General features: G+C 38.0%; 2 protein-coding genes across 2 annotated transcripts in view; one reads left to right on the forward strand and one right to left on the reverse strand.

The window, feature by feature from the left end:
- Positions 1-368: 368 nt before the first annotated feature.
- LOC106085256 (protein prickle) overlaps positions 369-21,748 on the forward strand; it is a 571,237-nt gene continuing 549,857 nt past the window's right edge. The window contains exon 1 of the mRNA XM_013249412.2: positions 369-1,059. Coding sequence (XP_013104866.2) covers positions 1,007-1,059 — 53 coding nt within the window. The 5' untranslated portion in view covers positions 369-1,006. The remainder of the gene's footprint in view (positions 1,060-21,748) is intronic.
- LOC106085258 (serine protease inhibitor 42Dd) lies at positions 17,971-19,631 on the reverse strand. Its single transcript, XM_013249414.2, has 4 exons — positions 19,522-19,631; positions 18,531-19,441; positions 18,291-18,435; positions 17,971-18,184 (listed from the first exon to the last, which is right to left on the reverse strand). The coding sequence occupies exons 1-4, from the start codon at positions 19,535-19,537 to the stop codon at positions 18,063-18,065; spliced, it is 1,194 nt and encodes a 397-aa protein (XP_013104868.2). The 5' UTR covers positions 19,538-19,631; the 3' UTR covers positions 17,971-18,062.

Here is a 21,748-nt window from a genome sequence, read left to right on the forward strand (position 1 = left end):
CAACGTTCCTTAGACGTTGTCATCCTTTTTCCCTTCTTTTCGAGAGTGAATGTGTCCCGTGATGAGGTCGTTAGTCTCCTTTTATTCGCTGAAATTTGTATGTGTGTTCTCCTTCAAATTGGCCAAATGGCCAACAAAGTGCATTAAATAAAGAAATATTTCGCTCATTACCAGAACCGTTTGGGACGAGCCCAATGAAGGAATTGATAACAAAAAAAAAAAATCATTCCACGAAAGTGCTATAACGAAAACGTAAAACCAAATAAAATGTTTAAATGCTCATTTAATGTGGAATATTAAACGGTTCTTCATCACGAAACCCATAAAAAATATGCCATCGGATAGCATCGAGGGGCCATAAATAAGGGTCCAAACAAGTTATCTAGTGCTTAAGAGTGGCCAAATCAGTTGCCTATCATAATTAAAGATCGATCATTAAATCGACAAAAGCGTTGAAACACCATCATAATCCAAACCCACAGCAGCATCAACATGACTACACCAACATCATCATCCGTTCAAGTGAAGTGTGTCCAAACCAATCCGGGAAGTAATAAAATTGAAAACAACTCGAAATAAATTTAAAAAAAAACTATATTAATATTAATAAATCAACAAAGAATAGCCAAATGAAGAAATAAATGAAATGAAATGGCAAAAGAATTATGAAAAAGAAGAGATCATACAAACAAGATTTGTCTTAAAAGCTCCAATGCAATTAAATGAAATAAATCCTCAATAAAAATGGAGCTAATGAGGAATATACCTATGCTATAAAAAAATCCATAAAAATTAAAGAGATTCAAGAAAAATTTCATAAGGCAGTAAACGTAAACGTATTTACTATAGAAAACAGAATTTACCTAAACATAGTTAGTGTAACCAACGTAACAAAAAAATTAAATAGTCCATTTCTCTTAACAAAATATTGGCAAATTTGTATTGTTTTGTGTATACAAAGTGTGCATCCGGCAAATTATTATAGTACCACTGTAAAACAACGTAAATGCCCAACACTATGGATAATTTCAACAATGCCAATGGACCGGAATTAGAAAGGTAGGTATCTACAATTAAAGCATTGCTATCTAAGACGTTACAAAATTGTTTACATTTTTGGAATTCTTAATCAAATTTTATAATGCTGTGGCCAGTACAGCATAACTCTGGTTGAATTCTCTGTTAAACACTTTTTTTGTGTGTGTGTGTTTGGTATTATGACGAGTTCTCGTATCCTGTTGAAAGACCTAGACTATAGGCACTTCGCAGAGAGCAAATAACATAGTTGTTATTTTATAATCGAACTTGGTGCGAAAATCAACCTCTCAGCTTTTTTGTGAACTGACGAAACATCGCGTGCCCTTTCCTCCAAACATCAAAAACTAACTAAGCGCATGTCATTACCCACTGAAATACTAGTAATCAAAATCTTATTAATCGTTGGAATACCTAAGATTAAAAAGTAAGAGCGTGCTAATTTCCGGGCCGGGTCGAATCTAGGGATTCTGCTAAAAATGTTTACAAACTACATTTAGTTGAAGGGCATAATTTTATTCTATATACCAAACTTCTGTCAAACCAGCAAAAATTAAAGCTTCTACGAACCGAACAAGGACAATCGTGACACAGGTTTATATAAGAGCTATATCAGGTTATACACTTAGAGTTGGTATTCTATTCTGCTTTCGGAATAGCCGCTAAAATTTGTAATTCTTCCGCGAGCGGAATTTGACAGCTATCATATGTTTTCATTTCCATACCAAAACACGTTTTTTTATACCCTCCACCATAGGATGGGGGTATACTAATTTCGTCATTCTGTTTGTAACACCTCGAAATATGCGTCGAACTAGCCATGTCCGTCCGTCTGTCGAAAGCACGCTAACTTTTGAAGGAGTAGAGGTAGCCGCTTGAAATTTTGCACAAATACTTCTTATTAGTGTAGGTCGGTTGGGATTGTAAATGGGCCGCATCGGTTCAGGTTTTGATATGCAAATTGCAAATTTTGCCCATGAACACTCCACTAAGGAACAGGGGCAAACTTCTCAAATATCAATGAGTGCAGTCCGATTCAAGTTTAAGCTCAATGATAAGGGGCCGAGTCCGAACGGCGTGCCGCAGTGCGACACCTCTTTGGAGAGACGTTTTACATGGCATAGTACCTCATAAATGTTGCCAGCATTAGGAGGGAAAAACTACCGCTGAAAATTCTTCTGTTGGTCTCGCCAGGATTCGAACACAGGCGTTCAGCGTCATAGGCGGACATGCAAACCTCTGCGCTACGGTGGACTCCGTTATCAAATTCGTGCTGCACTTCCAAATCTCTTTAATTTGAGCTCCATATTGCCATGGCCGGTAAATATGAACCGTTTGGAGGGTGTTTTGGGGCTGGGACGGCCATCGGCACTTTGCACTGAAAATAGATATTAAATTCGTTGTTTATTCCCAACGGAAATGAAGTTCCGTTTAGGGGGTTCTTTAGGGCGTAACCCAAAACACTTGGCTCCAAAATTGGACATCAAATTCGTTTTTAACTCTCAAATACCTTTCATTTGAGTCCCATATTGTCATTTTATGTATCTTTAGGAGGAAAAGCGCCACCTAAACTGAAAGCAAACTTTAATGTCATATTCATTATCTACTCTCTAATACCTTTCATTTGAGTCCCATATTGTCATGATCGACTATTAAACCTATTTTAAGGGGTTTTGAAGCTTGGACCCAACTTTTATTATGAAATTCGTACTCTACTCCTTAATACCTTTCATTTGAATGCCATATTGTCCCGATCGGTTCATTTTTATTTTTGGGTAGTACTTTTGAGGTAAGGGGGAGTGTCCGCCCCCCCCTCCCGATATCAACAAATTTTATAGCCTATGTTTCCTTCCAGACCAACCTAAACAATCTGCGAAAATTTCAAGGTAATGGGTTCAGCCGTTTACGAGTCTATACGGAACAAACAAACAAACCGACAAACAAACAAACTTTTAATAGCCGAGTCAAACGGCGTGTCGCATCGACACCCCTTTGTGGAGATGTTTTTACATGGCTATCATACCAAATGGTACAGTACCTCCCAAATGTCGCCAGCATTAGGAGGGGATAACCACCGCTGAAAATTGTCATGATGTTTTCGCCAGGATTCGAACCCAGGCGTTCAGCGTAACATCGTTTTATAAGGCAGCTATATCAGGTTATAGACCAATTTGTCAAATCAGACGAAAATTGCGCCTTCCAGGGGCTTAAAAAGTCAAATCTGGAGAACGGTTTATATGGGAGGTATCTGTCCAAACGACTTACATCAATATTAAGTATCTGTGCAAAATTCCAAGCGGCTAGTTTACTCGTTCGACCGCTACCGTGATTTCGACAGACGGACGGACGGACAGGGCTAGATCGACTCAGATAGCCGAGATGATTAAGAACATATATACTTTTATCACAAACGGAATGACAAGATTAGCATACTCCTACCCTATAGTGGTGGATATAAAAATAGTGGGTTACCTATAATGAGATAATTTATTAGTAACTCAAAGTCCATTGGATCGGCATGTGGACGAAATGATGTGTGGAACATGATTTCTTAACCATTATTGGCTTTGACATGCTTTTTGAGACAGTGCCTAGATTTGTTAGTACATCCATGGTCTACGACCGAAATGTTTACGAGCCCACTTCTCCAAAGCAGTTTCCAAAATGTTTTCCCGATAATAAGTTGCATTTACTTCTATGCCAGCCTCGATAAAAACGATTGGAAAGCGACCATCGGCGGTCACAACTGCATCTCTATCACTTGAGATGGAAAATTACATAGGGTGGCCGTTCATAGTATAGCAGACAACTATCGATATTTGCTTTATTCGATAGTTTCGATTATATTATGAAATATAAATATTTTCTTAAATAAAACGTAAAAAGGCCTAAGTTCGATCGGGCCGAGATTTGAATACTTACCTCGTTACCTGTACATCAGCCAATCAGCTATACTCGAGCTTTATTTGAGAGATTGGTTGACTCGTCTTCTATCATGGTTATATTAAAAGCGCCTAACAAAGTTTGGTCTGAGGTACTATAACCAAAGTTGGAATTTCCCACACCTAAAACAGGTGATGTAATGATTATTATTAGAACGTAAATTTGTCTCAATTTTTAAGCAATTTTTGGTTTATCCAATAATTTCCTATCAAAAATGGCAACTTTACAACATAATATTAAATTTACCCATAGTGTAAGAAACTATCGATACTTACCTTGCTTTAATTGGCTATGACAGAATATTTGTTCCACTAGCCGAACGTAGAATAGCGTTCCAAGCGCCTCGTTCTCCTACGCTCATTTTAAAATCACTGACACCAAGTTTCGAGGTGTCTCTCACCATTTGTTCTTTCCATCGGGGTTTGACTTCCCGGTTTGCGTGTACCACCGTGTTTGCCTTGAAAAGACTCCTTTGCTGGAGCAGAAGTTGTATTTTGATGTATGTAACTATGCTATCGTCGTCATACAGCTCGTGGTTCATACGTCGCCTATATTCTCCGTTAACGCAAACTGGTCCATATATTTTACGAAGAATCTTTCTCTCAAAAACTCCAAGCACTGCCTCATCTGCTTTCACAAGTACCCATGCAGCAGAACCACATAACAGCACGGGTAGTATCAGTGTCTTGTATAGCGTAATCTTCGTCTATCGAGAGGTGGCCTTGTTTCTAAACTGCTTACTTAGTCCAAAGTAGCATCTGTTTGTCAGTATTATTCTTCGCTTAATCTCAAAACTTGTGTCATTCGTTTCGGTTACGGCAGTGCCGAGGTAGATAAAGTTACTGACTGTCTCAAAGTTGTGGGTTCCAACTTTCTCCATTTTCTTTATCTGCTCGGTTGTGCAAGGCTTTTTGGGAGTTGAAACCATCCATTTCGTCTTGCCTCCATTTACTGCTAGACCCATTTTCACTGACTCTCTTTCGATTTTTTCAAAGGCTGCAGTTACTACTTCCGGTGACCGAGCTATGATATCGATGTCGTCGGCATAGGCGAGTAGCATGTGTTCTCTTGTGATTAGTGTGCCGTATCTATTCACATCTGCATCTCGTATAATCTTCTCCAACAGGATATTAAAGAGATCACACGATAGGCTGTCTCCTTGTCTGAAACCTGGTTTGGTATTAAATGGATGGAGAGATTCATTCATATTCTTACTGAGGAACGCGTATCAGCAAGTGTCATCCTGCAGAGTCTTATTAATTTTGCAGGGATACCAAACTCAGACATGGCTTGAAATACCTTTAAACGTAAAGGATCGAAGGCGGTTTTGTAGTCAAAAAAGAGATAGTAAGTGTTGATTTGTGCTTCTCGGGTCTTTTCCAGGATTTGGCGCAGTGTGAATATCTGGACCAGGGTGGATTTACCAGGTCTAAAGCCGCATTGATGGGGCCCAATTATCTCATTGACTCTAGGTTTTAATCTTTCACACAGTACGCTCGAGAGTATTTTGTATGTAATGGGGAGGAGACTTATTCCTTTGTAGTACGTTGAGGTTCCAGGCATAGTACGTTGAGGTTCCAGTCATCGGGTATGCGTTCTTCTAGCCAGATTGTGTAGATAAGCTGATGCATACGCCTTATCAGCGTGTCGCCTCCGGTCTTAAATAGTTCAGCGTGTAACCCGTCGGCTCCTGCTGCCTTGTTATTCTTTAGTCGGGTCATTGCTACTTGAACCGCATTCTAACTAGGAGGTAAACATTCTATGCCATCATCAGGGGTTGGTTCTGCGGTATCCTCTTCGCCGCCAACGTCGGACACTAGAAGTTGGGTAAAATGTTTTTTCCATATCCTCAGCATGTTATCTGTGTCAGTTATCAGATTACCTTCTTTGTCTCCGCAGGAGGATGTGCCTGCACCAAAGCCATCAGTTTGATGTTTATTTCTTTGTTAGAATTTTCGGACTTCATTCAGACTCCTGTATATCTCAATACTCTCACACTCACGTCTTTCCATTTCCTTTTTCTTTTTGCTGAATAGACGTTTCTCCTCTTTTCTTTTCTTCATCTAGCGCGTTGCTACTGATTGCAGGGTTGCTCTATATGCTGCTTTCTTGGCTTCAGTAGCATCTCGATACTCTTGGTCGTACCATGGGTTTCTGGAAACTATCGATATTGGAACAAAAATTTAACTATCGGAAGTGTCATTGATGTTTGCCAGTTCTTGTTCCTTGGCTCAAATTATTGTATATGCTCTCGGCAAATTAAACACGGTCATTTTGGCAACTTACGAATTGCTTAATTGGAAATCTTTTCTAACCAGAGGAGACGATGTACGGAAATTCACCACGCTTTTAATTTTGACGTCCATTATTTTCCAATTACGGTAGTATTTCGTAAATAATTTTTAATAAAATTTAACGCCTTTATTCACAAAAAAATTATAATGGGTTTAAAATCTCTTTTAACTATAACTTACTTTTTGCTTAATAAACTGGCAATTTCGATCATTCGGACAATGACAAGTTGTTAATAAAAACAGAAAAGACATTATTTTTGTTCAAACTATTGATGCTGATTTAAAATTTTTTGAATTAACTGTCCATAAAAATGTTCACCCTCGACGTTCTTGCGCTGACACTACACCATCTCATGTTATTGGTGGCCGCCTGTAAGATTTTTATACCCTCCACCATAGGATGGGGGGTATACTAATTTCGTCATTCTGATTGTAACTACTCGAAATATTCGTCTGAGACCCCATATAGTATATATATTCTTGATCGTCGTGAAATTTTATGTCGATCTAGATATGTCCGTCCGTCGAAAGCACGCAAACTTCCGAAGGAGTAAAGCTAGAAGCTTGAAATTTTGCACAAATACTTCTTATTAGTGTAGGTCGGTTGGTATTGTAAATGGGCCATATCGGTCCATGTTTTGATATAGCTGCCATATAAACCGATCTTGGGTCTTGACTTCTTGAGCCTCTAGAGTGTGCAATTCCTATCCGATTGGAATGAAATTTTGCACGACGTGTTTTGTTGTGATATCCAACAACTGTGCCAAGTATGGTTCAAATCGGTTCATAACCTGATATAGCTGCCATATAAACCGATCTGGGGTCTTGACTTCTTGAGCATCTAGAGGGCGCAATTCTTATCCAATTTGAATGAATTTTGGCACGTAGTTTTTTGTTATGATATCCAACAACTATGCCAAATATGGTTATAATCGGTTCATAACCTGATATAGCTGTCATATAAACAGATCTGGGGACTTGACTTCTTAAGCTTTTAGAGGGCGCAATTCCTATCCGATTTGGCTGAAATTTCGCAAGACGTTTTTTATTGTTACTTTCAACAACTACATATGTCAAATAAAGTACAAGTCGGTTCATAACCTGATATAGCTGCCATATAAACCGATCTTGGGTCTTGACTTCTAGAGCCTCTAGAGTGCGCAATTCTTATCCGATTGGAATGAAATTTTGCACGACGTGTTTTGTTACGATATCCAACAACTGTGCCAAGTATGGTTCAAATCGGTCCATAACCTTATATAGCTGTCATATAAACCGATCTTGGGTCTTGACTTCTTTAGCCTCTAGAGGGCGCAATTCTTATCCAATTTGAATGAATTTTGGCACGTAGTATTTTGTTATGATATCCAACAACTATGCCAAATATGGTTATAATCGGTTCATAACCTGATATAGCTGTCATATAAACAGATCTGGGGACTTGACTTCTTAAGCTTTTAGAGGGCGCAATTCCTATCCGATTTGGCTGAAATTTCGCAAGACGTTTTTTATTGTTACTTTCAACAACTATGTCAAATAAAGTACAAGTCGGTTCATAACCTGATATAGCTGCCATATAAACCGATCTGGGGTCTTGACTTCTAGAGCCTCTAGAGTGCGCAATTCTTATCCGATTGGAATGAAATTTTGCACGACGTGTTTTGTTACGATATCCAACAACTGTGCCAAGTATGGTTCAAATCGGTCCATAACCTTATATAGCTGTCCTATAAACAGATCTGGGGACTTGACTTCTTGAGCTTCTAGAGGGCGCAATTTCTATCCGATTTGGCTGAATTTTCGCAAGACGTTTTTTATTGTTACTTTCAACAACTATTTCAAATAAAGTACAAGTCGGTTCATAACCTGATATAGCTGCCATATAAACCGATCTGGGATCTTGACTTCTTGACCCCTAGAGGTCGCAATTATTATCCGATATGCCTGAAATTTTGTACGACGTATCCTCTCATGACCATCAACAAACGTGTTTATTATGTTCTGAATCGGTCTATAGCCCGATACAGATCCCATATAAATCGTTCTCTCTATTTTACTTCTTGAGCCCCCAAAGGGTGCAAATCTAATTCGAATTGGCTGACATTTTACACAGGTCTCAAACATATAATTTAATTGTGGTCTAAACCGGATCATATCTTGATTTCGCTCTAATAGCAGAGCAAATCTTTTCTTATATCATTTTTTGCCTAAGAAGAGATGCCGGGAAAAGAACTCGACAAATGCGATCCATGGTGGAGGGTATATAAGATTCGGCCCGGCCGAACTTAGCACGCTTTTACTTGTTTTTTAAATATTACGATAATGTCATGTTCAGAGAAGGCATAAATTACCTCCTTAGTCTATAGGAATATTTTTGGCCCTAGCGTTTTGGTTGTTATGGCCCTAAGTGCCGTTTACTATCCGAGAAGATATTTGCACTCGTATCTCGCATTAAAACCGTACCACCTGACGCATTTCTGCTAGGATCAGCTAGTGCAAACAGAACTCGGTCTATCGTTTCTCAATACAGGCGCCTAGACGAGTTCTCTTTTCTATCTTTGATCCGTCCGCGTAGCATGAAAATGTCGCACACGCGACCTCATTTTTATTAATGTCGCTACGTTTGTTTGTGGTCCTCGTCAATCTCCAAGGTGATCAAGCTTGTTCCGATACATACGAGCGCCGCAAGTACGTTATAGTTATTGGTTATTTAAAGGCGCCAATACCTCGCCTTGACATATCGAGTGTCATAGGCAGTTAGTATTTAGGCAAGAGTCGGTGTTGGCAGGCCTCTCACTGAGAATCTCCACTCGATACCGCTGATTTTCTGAGACTACAGTTGTAAATTAAACAAATCGGAGCACAGAATTCCAAACCGTTTGGTGCTCCCGTGATGTTTTAAATGAATTAATTGGTTTCCATCTCCTCGCCAATGCCAAGGAAACACATTCTCTGATCATATAATGGCTTCAGAACTTCGATTCTGCAGGCATATATGCAAAATGCGAACGCATATTCCAAATAATTGATTGCTAAATTTCGATTTTTTATAAAAATCCGGAATCAAGTTATCATACAGCACGTGGCCCATATATTTTACGAAGCTTATTTCTCTCCAGAGTCTAAGAATCAACTTTCTCCATTTTATTGTCTGCTCGAGTGTGCCTAGTTGAAGTTGATGCCATCCACTTTGTCTTATCTCTAATGTCAGACCCACTTGCACTGAATCTCGTCCTTTTCAAATGCTTACCCAAGGGCGTCCCAATATATTTGCTAGGTCAGTATATATAAAGATATGTCAAGTTATAAATTTCAATTTCCATGCTCCAAATTTAAATAGTAAGAACAAGAAGGAAGGACTGGCAAAGACGACCGTTTAATATCCTTCATCATATTGGTTACGAAGACTTAGGCGTTGAAATTAAAATTTGCTTAAATTTTATGTGAAGAATTTAGTCCAAAATTCGCACATATTGTGGGGAGCCATAGAGAAAATCGCTGTACAAATTATTATGAAAATCGTTGATAAATCGTTGCAAAGGACTTAAAAGTGAAAATTGCAATTTTCTTTGAAACTCACCAGTGATCTTAAGAGTCATAAGAGAAACCATCTTGCCAAATTTCGTCATGATCGATTAACAAATCAGCAATATTGCATATAGAAGCTATTTTTAAATCGGAACCGGTTCCGAATATCCGTATATATTTTGGTAGGAGAAGCTATGTGCAAAATTTTGATAAGGTGCCAAATGTTGTGAGGATCGTGTTACAAATGATCAATTGCAGTATTTGTCGAGATAGGACAAAAATATATTTAAGAGCTTTATTAAAAGTCATAAAAAAGATATTGTGTAAAATTTTGAGAAAAGCTGTTATGAAATACGCTGTCCAAGGCTCTAGGAGTAAAAATTGGGTGATGCATATATATGGGAGCTATATCTAAATCTGAACCGATTTCTATAATTTTCAATGTTAGTCCAAATCGGACGAACATACCTATGGGAGCAATTTCCAAATCAATTTCAATAGGCTTCGCCTCTAGCTCAAACAAGTGAGAGCGTGCTAAGTTCGGCCGGGCCGAATTTTATATACCCTCCAAAATGGATCGCATTTGTCGAATTCTATGCGCGGTATCTCTTTTTAGGCAAACAAAGAATGAATAAGAACTGTGATGCTATTGGGGCTATATCAAGTTATAGTCCGATTCGGACTATAAATGAATGCTGAACATTGTTGAAGTCATTGTGTAATATTTCAGTTCTTTCGGATAAGAATTGCGCCTTGTAGGGGCTCAAGAAGCAAAATCGGAAGATCGGTTTATATGGGAGCTGTATTGATCAATTCAGCCCATATTAGACACGTATGTTGAAGGTCACGAGAGAAGCCGTTGTACAAAATTTCTTCCAAATCGGATGAGAATTACGCCCTCTAGAGGCTCAAGAAGTCGAAATCCCAGATCGGTTTATATGGCAGCTATATCAGGTTATGTACCGCTCTGCGTCATACTGGTTATTGGAAGTCACAATAAAACAACTCGTGCAAATTGGATGAGAACTGCGCGCTCTATTGGCTCAAGAAGTCAAGATGCAAGATCGGTTTACATGACAGCTATACCAGGTTATGAACCGATTTGAATCGTACTTAGCGCAGTTGTTTGAAGTGGAAATCGGAAAGGTCTCTAGAGTCTCAAGAACTCAAGACCCAATATCGGTTTATATGGCAGCTATATCAGGTTATGAACCGATTTGAATCATACACAGTTGTTGGAAGTGATACCAAAACACTACGTGCAAAAAGTCAGTCAAATCGGACGAGAATTGCGCCCTCTAGAGGCTCAAGAAGATAGGACCCAAGAGCGGTTTATATGGCAGCTATATCAAAACATGGACCGATTTTACCATACTTAGCGCAGTTGTTGGAAGTGATACCAAAACACCACGTGCAAAATTTCAGTCAAATCGGATGAGAATTGGGCCCTTTAGAGGCTCAAGAAGTCAAGACCCAAGATCGGTTTATATGGCAGCTTTATCAAAACATGGACCTATTTGGCCGATGTTCAATCCCAACCGATCTACACTAATAATAAGTAGTTGTGCAAAATTTTAAGCGCCTAGCTTTACTCCTTCGAAAGTTAGCGTGGTTTCGACAGACAGACGGACATGGCTAGTTCGACTTAAAATGACATGACGATCAAGAATATATGTACTTTATGGGGTCTTGGATGCATATTTCGAGGTGTTACAAACAGAATGACGAAATTAGTATACCCTCATCCTATGGTGGAGGTTATAAAAAAGATGTCTGTCTCATATTTGAAGACGATGAGATGATTGCGATCTGTACTTTGTACATAAATTAACATGGAAAAACAGACGGACATGCAGACAATACCACAGAAGATTTCTCATTATGTGATCGGTCAATAAGGGGTATATATTATGATGTAGTCCAATATAGTTCGTCAACGAACCTAACCTGCCTGTGGAAAGATTTGAGATGAAACTTTCTTTGAAGATTACAACAGCCAGACGAAGGGACATGACTGAATAGTCGGAAATGGATACACTCACAGTTTAGTTTATGAACATACTTTTCAGTACATCTTTGTATCATATGTATTGAACCATTTCTTTTAAAAGGCGTAGAACGATCTCACAAACTTTTGACGACATTCGAAATAGTGCTTAATAACAAATTAGACGGGTTTATTGGAAAAAAAGTATTCATTTTAAGTATATCGTTTTTATAGGTTTAGGACACGTTTCCAAAAAAGTCATAAAATTATGTCTCATATAAAGTTAAGTAGTATTCTTTGCTTCTGAAAATGTTCCGGCTTGCATGTTCTACGAACACTTGTACCCTCCTATTTACACCTAAATGCAATTGACAATTTTATTAAAATCCCATGCTTTATCTTATTAACAAGTTGTACACGACCTACACAAGTTCACTCTCAATTTGTTGCACGATTACATATGCATAATAAAATTTATTGGATTTTGCATAATTTAAGAATGTGAAAAGCGTTGATTGCAAGAAATCAAAGTTAACTATTATTTATTGAAAACTGGTTCGAATTAGTTCGCTAATGAAAATGCATTGCGCCATGATGACATTCCTCAGATTACTGATCTGTTACTTTGACAAAGAAGTTGCCAGTTTCAATTGAACTATGGAAAAACTCTTCAATAAAACGATAAAACTAATGAAACGAATATCAAACAATCTGACCATAAGAATTTTGTTTATTCTTATGACCACCTTAAATTACAATTACTAATACTGCTGGTTCTGTTTTTTGCGCTAGACAGTATTGCTGGCTTATAAATAATTGATCTATTGCAAACAAATTTTATTAAAGTGCGAACTGGGTTTAGGATGATCACCCTTTACTTTGATTTTTAAAAATTTTAAATTTCCACACGTTTTGATCGCTAAATTCGTTCTGTCTTGAAGTATCTGTTTATATTACAAATGGAAGAACAATACACCCCTTTATTAAAGTTAAACTATAATATATTTAGCAAATTTGCTGATAAGTGTTCATATTCTCAATACGATCGTCTAAAAATGTGGTTATCCTGAAGGATATCTATTTTTTATAAACTATAATTAGTCTTTAGCCTATAGTTTTATTTTTAAAATCGTTTTTTAATTTTTCTTTCATACTAATTATTTTTTGCGAAAGTCATGATTTTACTTAAATCTCTTAAAGTATGCCATTATCCTAGTATTGTATAATATTCTATATTTTTCTATCAATGAAACTAACTTGAAATGCCCTTTCCTTAAAGTTAGGCAGAATATATGTGTTTGTTTTGCAATAGCATTTGACTGGTTTTCTAGATAGCGATTTCGTTTGGTTCCACCAAATTTATCCGTAGGGTTTGTCAAAAAGATATGTCATCTCAGTTGAAACTATGATCTTAAAGGTCTTTTTGTAGCGCAGCAATAAAGAACTTGGTACTACAAAAAGCGTGTGTTGAAGGATCATACTTATTGGTCACCATATGAAAGAGTGAATATCCTGCCGCAACACCACTCCGTCTAGCAAACGAAGTTCTGACCGTTCACTTAATGCGTTAAATTTTATGGTGCTATTAAGAAATCTGCAGTTGTGAATGCCTATTAGATTAATAAAATCCTAGGCGGTAAAGTTAAAGACTGTTCTGGATTGGAAAAGTGTAGTTCACGCTTACGCTACATTTGAAAGGACTCGCATTATTTTGGGTATCAAGGCACAGTGGTGTAAGAGGAATGAATAGAAAAACGTTAGAAGCCATTTACCGACTTAGCAAAAAAAAAAATAAGTTCATGTTTTCACCTTATAAAGACCATAGGTTAAAGTGGCAGTCTACAATAAGACTCAATGAGACATTTTTGTCCATTGTGGTACCACAGAAAGGAAGAAACAAGTAACGGCGTGCTATGTTCGTCCAGGCCGAATCTTATATATCCTCCACCATGAATCGCATTTGTCGAGCTCTTTTCATGGTATATCTTATTAGGTAAACAAAGGATAAAAGAAATGAATTGCTATGTTATTGAAACTATATCAAGTTATGATTCATTTCGGACCATAATTGAATTGAATATTGGAGATCATATTTGAAGTCATTGTGTACAATTTCAGCCAAATCTCGTAAGAATTGCGCCCTTTAGGGGCGGAAGAAGTAAAATAGGGAGATAGGTTTATAGGGGAGCTGTGTTAGGCTATAAACCGATTCGCTATTAACCGATAAACCATATTCTAGACGTATGTTGAAGGTCATGGTCATGGTCTACAAAATTTCAGCCAAATCGGATAGTAACTGCGCCCTTTAGAGGTGCAAGAATTCAGGGTCGCAGATCGGTTTTTATGGCAGCTATATCAGGTTATAAGCCGATTTGAACCATTATTAACACAGTTATTCGAAGTCATATCAAAACAAGTCATGTAAAATTTCAGCCAAATCGGGTAGGAATTGCTCCCTGAAGAGAGTCTCGGGAAATCAAGACTCCAGATCGATCTATTTAGCAGCTACACCAGGTTATGGACATATTTGAAACATACTTAGCACAGCTATTGAAAGTCATAACAAAATACCTCGTGCAAATCCCAATCCCAACCGACCTACACTAATAAGAAGTATTTGTGCAAAATTTCAAGCGGCTCCTCCTTCGAAAGTTAGCGTGCTTTCGAAAGACAGACGGACGGACATGGCTAGATCGACTTAAAATGTCATGACCATCAAGAATATATATACTATATGGTGTCTTAGATGAATATTTCGAGGAGGTACAAACAGAATGACGAAATTAATATAACCCCATCCTATGGTGGAGGGTATAAAAAAGAGCACGCCTTATATATCGTTTTAGAAAGCCCAATAACTCTCCAATTCTCACATCTGCAAACTTAAACAAGTCCTCAAAGAAATAGGAACATTGGGTGAAACTTCTTCTGTTTACCAGTGCAGAACAGGCACACAACAGATGTTCTATCTCCATTGCTTCTATAAAAAAGATTTTTATTCGAATATGTTGATGCATTCATTACATCTTAATTGGACGACTCATCTCGTGTTTATTTTTGATGCATTTTATGGTCGAGAGACAGCAGTGCTGCCAGGTGTTTTTGTTGAAAAACTTCAAACCAATTAAAAGAAGAAAATCGCCTAAGAAAAATCTCCGACATATGAGCTCGTCTCGAAAGAGGAACAAACAAAATTTGTAAAATTTAATGATCTTTACTCGAACAGCCAAGAAATTTGAAAATGAAAAAAATCGGAAGAGCCCGGCCGGGATTCGAACACGGGCACACGGAGCAACAGCGAGAGCCGTTTCCGTTGTCTAGCGTTCGCAGCCATCAATACAACTTCCAACAGATTCACAGAATCATGTGTATACCATGGGAGTAGTGTAATTTGTGGAGACAAAAAATCTTCCCTGTTACAAAAACACATGCATTGGGAAAAGTACAGCTAATAGACCGGGTTGTCGAGCGTGGTTAATGTAAAAATTTAAATTAAAGAGGTATTTTTGCAATAAATTCGGTATAAGAATAACATACCAACGTACGGCCCTTGAAACCCTCACACCTAATATGGCTGATGAGTAATTCTAAAGCAGATTACGAAACGGGTCCTATTGTGGCTGGTGTGTGTTGCGAATTCCAACTTTCCTTTTCCATTTGCAAAGAAAAGACTCCGATCATTGAGCTCGTCTCGAAAGAGAAACAAAAAAAATCAAATCAAACTTTTCCTGAAAAAACTTCATAAAATCATTGCATACAATTTAATCCCAAAACATGGAACTTTTATGTATAAATCTTTAGAAACAAAACTCCAATATAATCTTCTCTAAAGCCTAATATAAATAAAATTTAGATTAAGTCAAAATTTAAGTGACATCTTGTTTAAAATCAAAGTTTTAATCAAATATTCTGCAAAAAAAAAAGATTTTAACTAAAATTTCTCAATAGTGAATTTTAGTTCATTGTGCCGGCGTGAACATCATAACAATTTTCAACGGATGTTATCCCCTTACTAATGTAATGTTAAAACTTCTCTACCAAGTGGTGTCGGTATGTGGCACGCCGTTCCATATTAGCGACAGACCAGGCCTCTGATGGGATTCGAACCCACGACTCCTGCACTGAAATCAGAGCATGATACTAACTAGGCTACCGGGCGATGCTCTAAAGACATAATTTTCTCTTAAGATAATATTTCAAAGAAATTTTCTCTTAGAACAAAATTTTTAATAAAATGTTCCCTGAAGATAAAAAACAAAGACACTTTCTCTAAACACAAAATTTTCATGTATTTTTCTCTTATTTCAAATAAGATATCCCTAAGAAAATGTTTAAAATAAAAATTAATTATAAAATTCTCCTCTCTCCATCTATGACTCATTTTAAAACAAATACAGATCCAAACAAGTAAAAGCGTGCTAGGTTCGGCCGGGCCGAATCTTATATACCCTCCAAAATGGATCGCATTTGTCGAATTCTTTTCCCGGCATTTCTTCTTAGGCAAAAAAAGGATGTAAGAAAAGATTTGCTCTGCTATTAGAGCGATATCAAGATATGGTCCGGTTTGGACCACAATTAAATTATATGTTGGAGACTTGTGTAAAATATCAGCCCATTCGAATGAGAATTGCGCCCTTTGGGGGCTCAAGAAGTAAAATAGAGAGATCGATTTATATGGAAGCTGTATCAGGCTATAAACCGATTCGGACCATAATAAACACGTTTGGTCATGAGAGGATTCGTCGTAAAAAATTTCAGCTAAATCGGATAATAATTGCGACCTCTAAAGGCTCAAGAAGCCTTCTCAGATCGGTTTATATGGCAACTATATCGGCTTATGAACCGATTTTAACCTTATTTGGCACAGTTGTTGAACCATACTTGGCACAGTTATTGGATATCATAACAAAACACGTCGTGCAAAATTTCGTTCCAATCGGATAAGATTGCGCACTCTAGAGGCTCAAGAAGTCAAGACCCAAGATCGGTTTATATGGCGGCTATATCAAAACATGGACCGATATGGCCCATTTACAATCCCAACCGACCTGCACTAATAAGAAGTATTTGTGCAAAATTTCAAGCGGCTAGCTTTACTCCTTCGAAGGTTAGCGTGCTTTCGACATAAAGGCGGACGGACGGACGGACATGGCTAGATCGACATAAAATGTCACGACGATCAAGAATATATATACTTTATGGGGTCTCAGACGAATATTTCGAGTAGTTACAAACAGAATGACGAAATTAAGAAGTCAAGATCCAGTATCGGTTTATATGGCAGCTATATCAGCTTATGGATAGATATAGACCATATTTGGCACAGTTATTGGATGTCATAACAAAACACGGCACTCTAAATTTCAGCCAAATCGGATAAGAATTGCGCCCTCTAGAAGCTCAAGAATTCAAGATCCAAGATCGGTTGATATGACAGCTATATCAAAACATATGACCCATTAACAGTTCCAACTGACCTTCTCTAGTAAGAAGTATTTGTGCAAAGTTTCAAGCTCCCGTCTTTACTCTTTCTAAGGTTAGCGTGCTTTCGACAGACGGACGGACATGCCTAGATCGACTTAAAATGTCATCACGATCAAGAATATATATACTTTATGGGGTCTTTGACGATTATTTTTGTTACAAACGGAATGACGGAATTAGTTTATCCCCAGCTTATGGTGGAGGGTACAATAAGTGAAAGATACTCAAAAATGGGTTTTTGAACATATTAAAACTTTAAACCATTTGAAATAATGGACCATAGAGAGAAGTTCAGTGCGAATTAAAAACGCCAAGTCTTTTTTCCCATTTGAAAAGACATTGAAGAGAAATAAAGTTCTCTTCATAAATATTCTTGTGATTGTGGTTGCTAGCTCCAGACTGAATATATTCTTAAATTAACAACATTTACTAATGTTTGTTTTGTTTATTCAATTTATACTGCACTGATTTCTAATGAAGAGCAAAGAGGATTTCATTTAAGCAAAGATTTGCTATGCCAGTATTTCTTTTCTAATCTCGTTTGTTGTTTTAGTAAAGATGTCACATTTGTGGTGTTTACGACTTGTACTGATAAGCGGGATGGATGAGCACATATAAATTCATGTGAATCTCCCTTTGATTGTCATCTAAGATCCATTCGAATAATTTGTTTGTTTCACAATTAACAACGTATAACGATTAGACTTTGGGTAATTACATATGATTTTATTTATCGCTATAGCCATTCACTTGAGATTATAATTTTTATTCTAATATAAATCGCAACAAAATCATACATAGGCATAATTGGCGACATGACCCATAAATATGATCGAATCTTTGTGTTTGACACAGAAGACAAACGGATGATCGGCATCCAATTTCTTGGTACGTGAAAAGAGATTCTTCAGACCTGTAGGGAGATGGCAGAGGGATATGGAATTTAGTTTTGATGTTCTTTCACGGTGAACTAATTTTTGAGCCATGCTTGTGGCTTGCATATGGCCAGAGTTACTCACCGCCAGATTCCAATGGTTGCTCTGTGCCAGCTTCAGCAACCTCTACATAGGCCTTGTGATTGGCACTGTTGATGTAGTGGCTAACGAACATGCGGTACATGTTGCCAAAGTCGCCCTCGCGTGTAAACATGGTAGTGACACCCAGCTGTGAAAAGGGTTAAAATTTATTACTGTACAAAAAAATCTTTATGAATGAGCCGAATGATTTGTTGTGGAGTCCCAATGCCACTCGCCTTTTACCTTTTTGAAAGGCTCCTGCAGGTTAGTATTGAATGATATGCTGAACTTGGGCAAGTAAATTTCCACCTTCTGTGAGCTGAGGCCTTCGTCGAGGAGAGCAACCAAATTCTTACCCTTCAATGTCTGCACCAAGTCACGCAAACCATCCTTGCGGTTGGGCAAAATAACAACCATAGAAAAGTCATTATTCTGGTAGGGCATTTCAACCGCCGTGGCGTCCAAACTCCTAAATTCGCCATACTTGAAATTGTTTAAAGTCCACATGGTGTCAACTTGGAATGACTGCCGACCGCCGGTTGAGAAGGATCGCCGTGAAGTTTTATCAGTACGGAAGGCCTTCTGCCAAGGGGCACTGAAGCTAATGCCATTGACAATAACACCCTCGGTGAGGTCCTGCAGCAGATTGTGGTCCAAGATGTTTGTGACTTTGCCAGCAGTTTTGGTTTCCATGGCCTTATTGATGCGTTCGGCTGTCCTCTTATTGTAGGGTGGATGAAAGTCGGCTTTTTCAATGTTCGAATCGAAATTGCGTTGGGCAACGTCTTTGAACTTTTGCTTGAATTCAAGATTCTCGTTGATATAAATGTTGTTGGCCAAACGAACATTATTGTCTCGAGCAAAGGTCTGTTGGAAATCGCCGAAGCGACGCACTACCATTTCAGGATCGGCGGAACCCAATCTCAAGCCAGTTTGCATTTCAGTGGCAGTCTTACCTTTGGCACCATAAAATGCCAAAGCCATGGAAATTTGCACAGCTGCCGGTGAGACGACCACATTGTCGGCTAATTTTTCGCTGGCCACAGAATTGTAGAAATCAGAAGCAAAAATATTACGATCGATATTTTGGGCCACATCGCTGGTCGATGTACCAGCTTCCACCACACTCACAATAACAATGGCGGCCAATACAGCTATATTTGAAGAAAATTTTTAAGTGCTTATATAATTATCACCTTCAGATTAGTGATAAGGCCGAGTAGAAATCGCTTACAAAAATGCCACTTCATTTTGTTGATTGTGCGCGAACGTCCAGTATGTTATTTAGCGCCTATGCCAGCTTACTCTTCTACGTTTAAATTAGAACTAAATGTTAGCAAGTGATTTGTTTAATTTTTAGTCAAAGAAATTGTGCTCATTTCTGGGCCATCTCGTACTTTGCGGGAAAATCCGAGTGAGATTTCATGAGGAGTACACTGTAAAAATGCTGATACATTGATGATATCGATAAAATGTATATTTGAATGGCCTTACAGACAGAGATCGGTGCCACAATGCAATCAATTCATCTTCAGATGAATCTTCCGCTCTAAACCACAGGATTTGTGTGAGGACGAAAAGGAAAATGAAATTATTGCTGCGCAGGCAAGCAGAAACAGTTATACTCTAGGTTTTTATTTCTTCAAAGATTTATCTGAATAAGCTGATGTGAATATTCGCAAGATATAAGGTTTTTTCTATAACAATTTGGCGGGTTCAACGCTGAGTTTCACAAATGGAAAAGCAAATTTGTCCATGAACATTCCATTAAAGAACAGGGGCATACTTCTCACATATCACTGATTGCTGTCCGATTCAAGTTTAAGCTCAAAGATAAAGGGCTTCTTTTTATAGCCAAGTCTTAACGGCAAATATAGCCAAGTTTTTGCATGGCTGTCATACCAGATGGTACAGTTGTTGTTGTAGCAGTTTGTTGTGTTCTATGTTTCGTCTGCTTGATTCTGTTGAGTGGCAAGATCCAGGACCTCTTCGACTAAAATGGGCTGCGTCCAGAGGAATCTGGGTCTGAGTCGAGTGGGTCTGGCTGGGCAGTTAAACAGGTAACATGTGGTCCCTGGTCACAATCGGGACATTCGTCTTGCACGTCGGCATCAATCCTTGCTATGTAGGAGTTGAAGCGCCTGCATCTGTTGGAACGTAATTGAGCCAGAACTACTCCGGATTGCCGGGGGATCTCAATTTCTTCAGGTGCAATAAGCGGCGGTTGTTCTCCAAGGACTACATTCAACCGGTAGTTTTTCACCGCATCTGTCTGCATGAATGATGTCTACACCCGCTTGATCTAGAGATTCTCTCTTGTAGTGCTCAACCTCACCCTCTAGATAATGTAGATCTACCTTAAGGCTTCTGGGCGGTTGAAGATGATGATTTGGATGGTCTCTGTGATAACAGCCCAAAAGGTATTGCATAGACAGCATGTAGTTATGTCTTCCCACCTCACGAATGTCACTAACATTAGAAGGGGATAACCACAGCTGAACTTTTTATGATGTTCTCGCCACGATTCAAATCCGAACATGCTAAACTCTGTGTTACGGTGGCCTCCCTATGGTACCACAATGGATCGAAAATTCGAAGGGAGTCGGATGCAGGCGACCACATAGCATAACTTAACATATTTGGAAAACTGAATTTAAATCCTTTTATGATGCTTTTTACCAATCAATCCAAAATCATTCCAATTCCAATTGGTTTGTTAGGAGACATGCCCTTACCAACCTCAAAAAAATCATTACCTAGAGGTAATTATTTGATATGATGCAATTGATTTACTGTTTTAATAGAATATAAAATCAAAACATGCATGCGCTATCAACTCATATGTACGTTTCTCGAAGTGTATATAAACAGAAATATTTGATTTTCTCATTCTACTCATATGGAAATCATTCATTATCACATTGTCTCCGAGTCACTCAAATGTAAACAAATTGGAATAGTATTCAATATCGGTCAACTGTGGCCAAAGTTTAGTCAGACCGAATTCAATATGCCCTAGATTATTTACTAGACCAGCCTATAGCGGTTTAAGTGGGAATTCAACGAAAAATTAGCAGCAATAAACAACTCAGAGTTGATGTGTGTTACAAACGACGAGAACAGTTGAACGATCTGTCATAGTAGGTGTCAGTCAACATAACAACAGTTTTATTATTATGTGCAAATCAATACTAATTTGTTGGAAATCAACAGTGAACGGTTGAACTTGCTTTTATTCTCTCGTATGTTAGCTCGGTTCGAACTGTTTTGAGAAAATGTGTCAGATGAGTTTGAGTGATGCCATGTTTGACTCCTCTCATAATTAAAATTAAAATTTTTATTCAAATTTAAAAAAATTTTATTTACATTTCTTGATACCTGCAATTTCATGCTTTACATTTTTTTCGATTGTGTTAAAATTTAATATGTGAATTACGGCGGTTGCGCCAGGCTCCATTAGA

The sequence above is a fragment of the Stomoxys calcitrans genome, chromosome 5 (genome assembly GCF_963082655.1).
Source record: "Stomoxys calcitrans chromosome 5, idStoCalc2.1, whole genome shotgun sequence".
Taxonomy (NCBI): Eukaryota; Metazoa; Arthropoda; class Insecta; order Diptera; family Muscidae; genus Stomoxys; species Stomoxys calcitrans.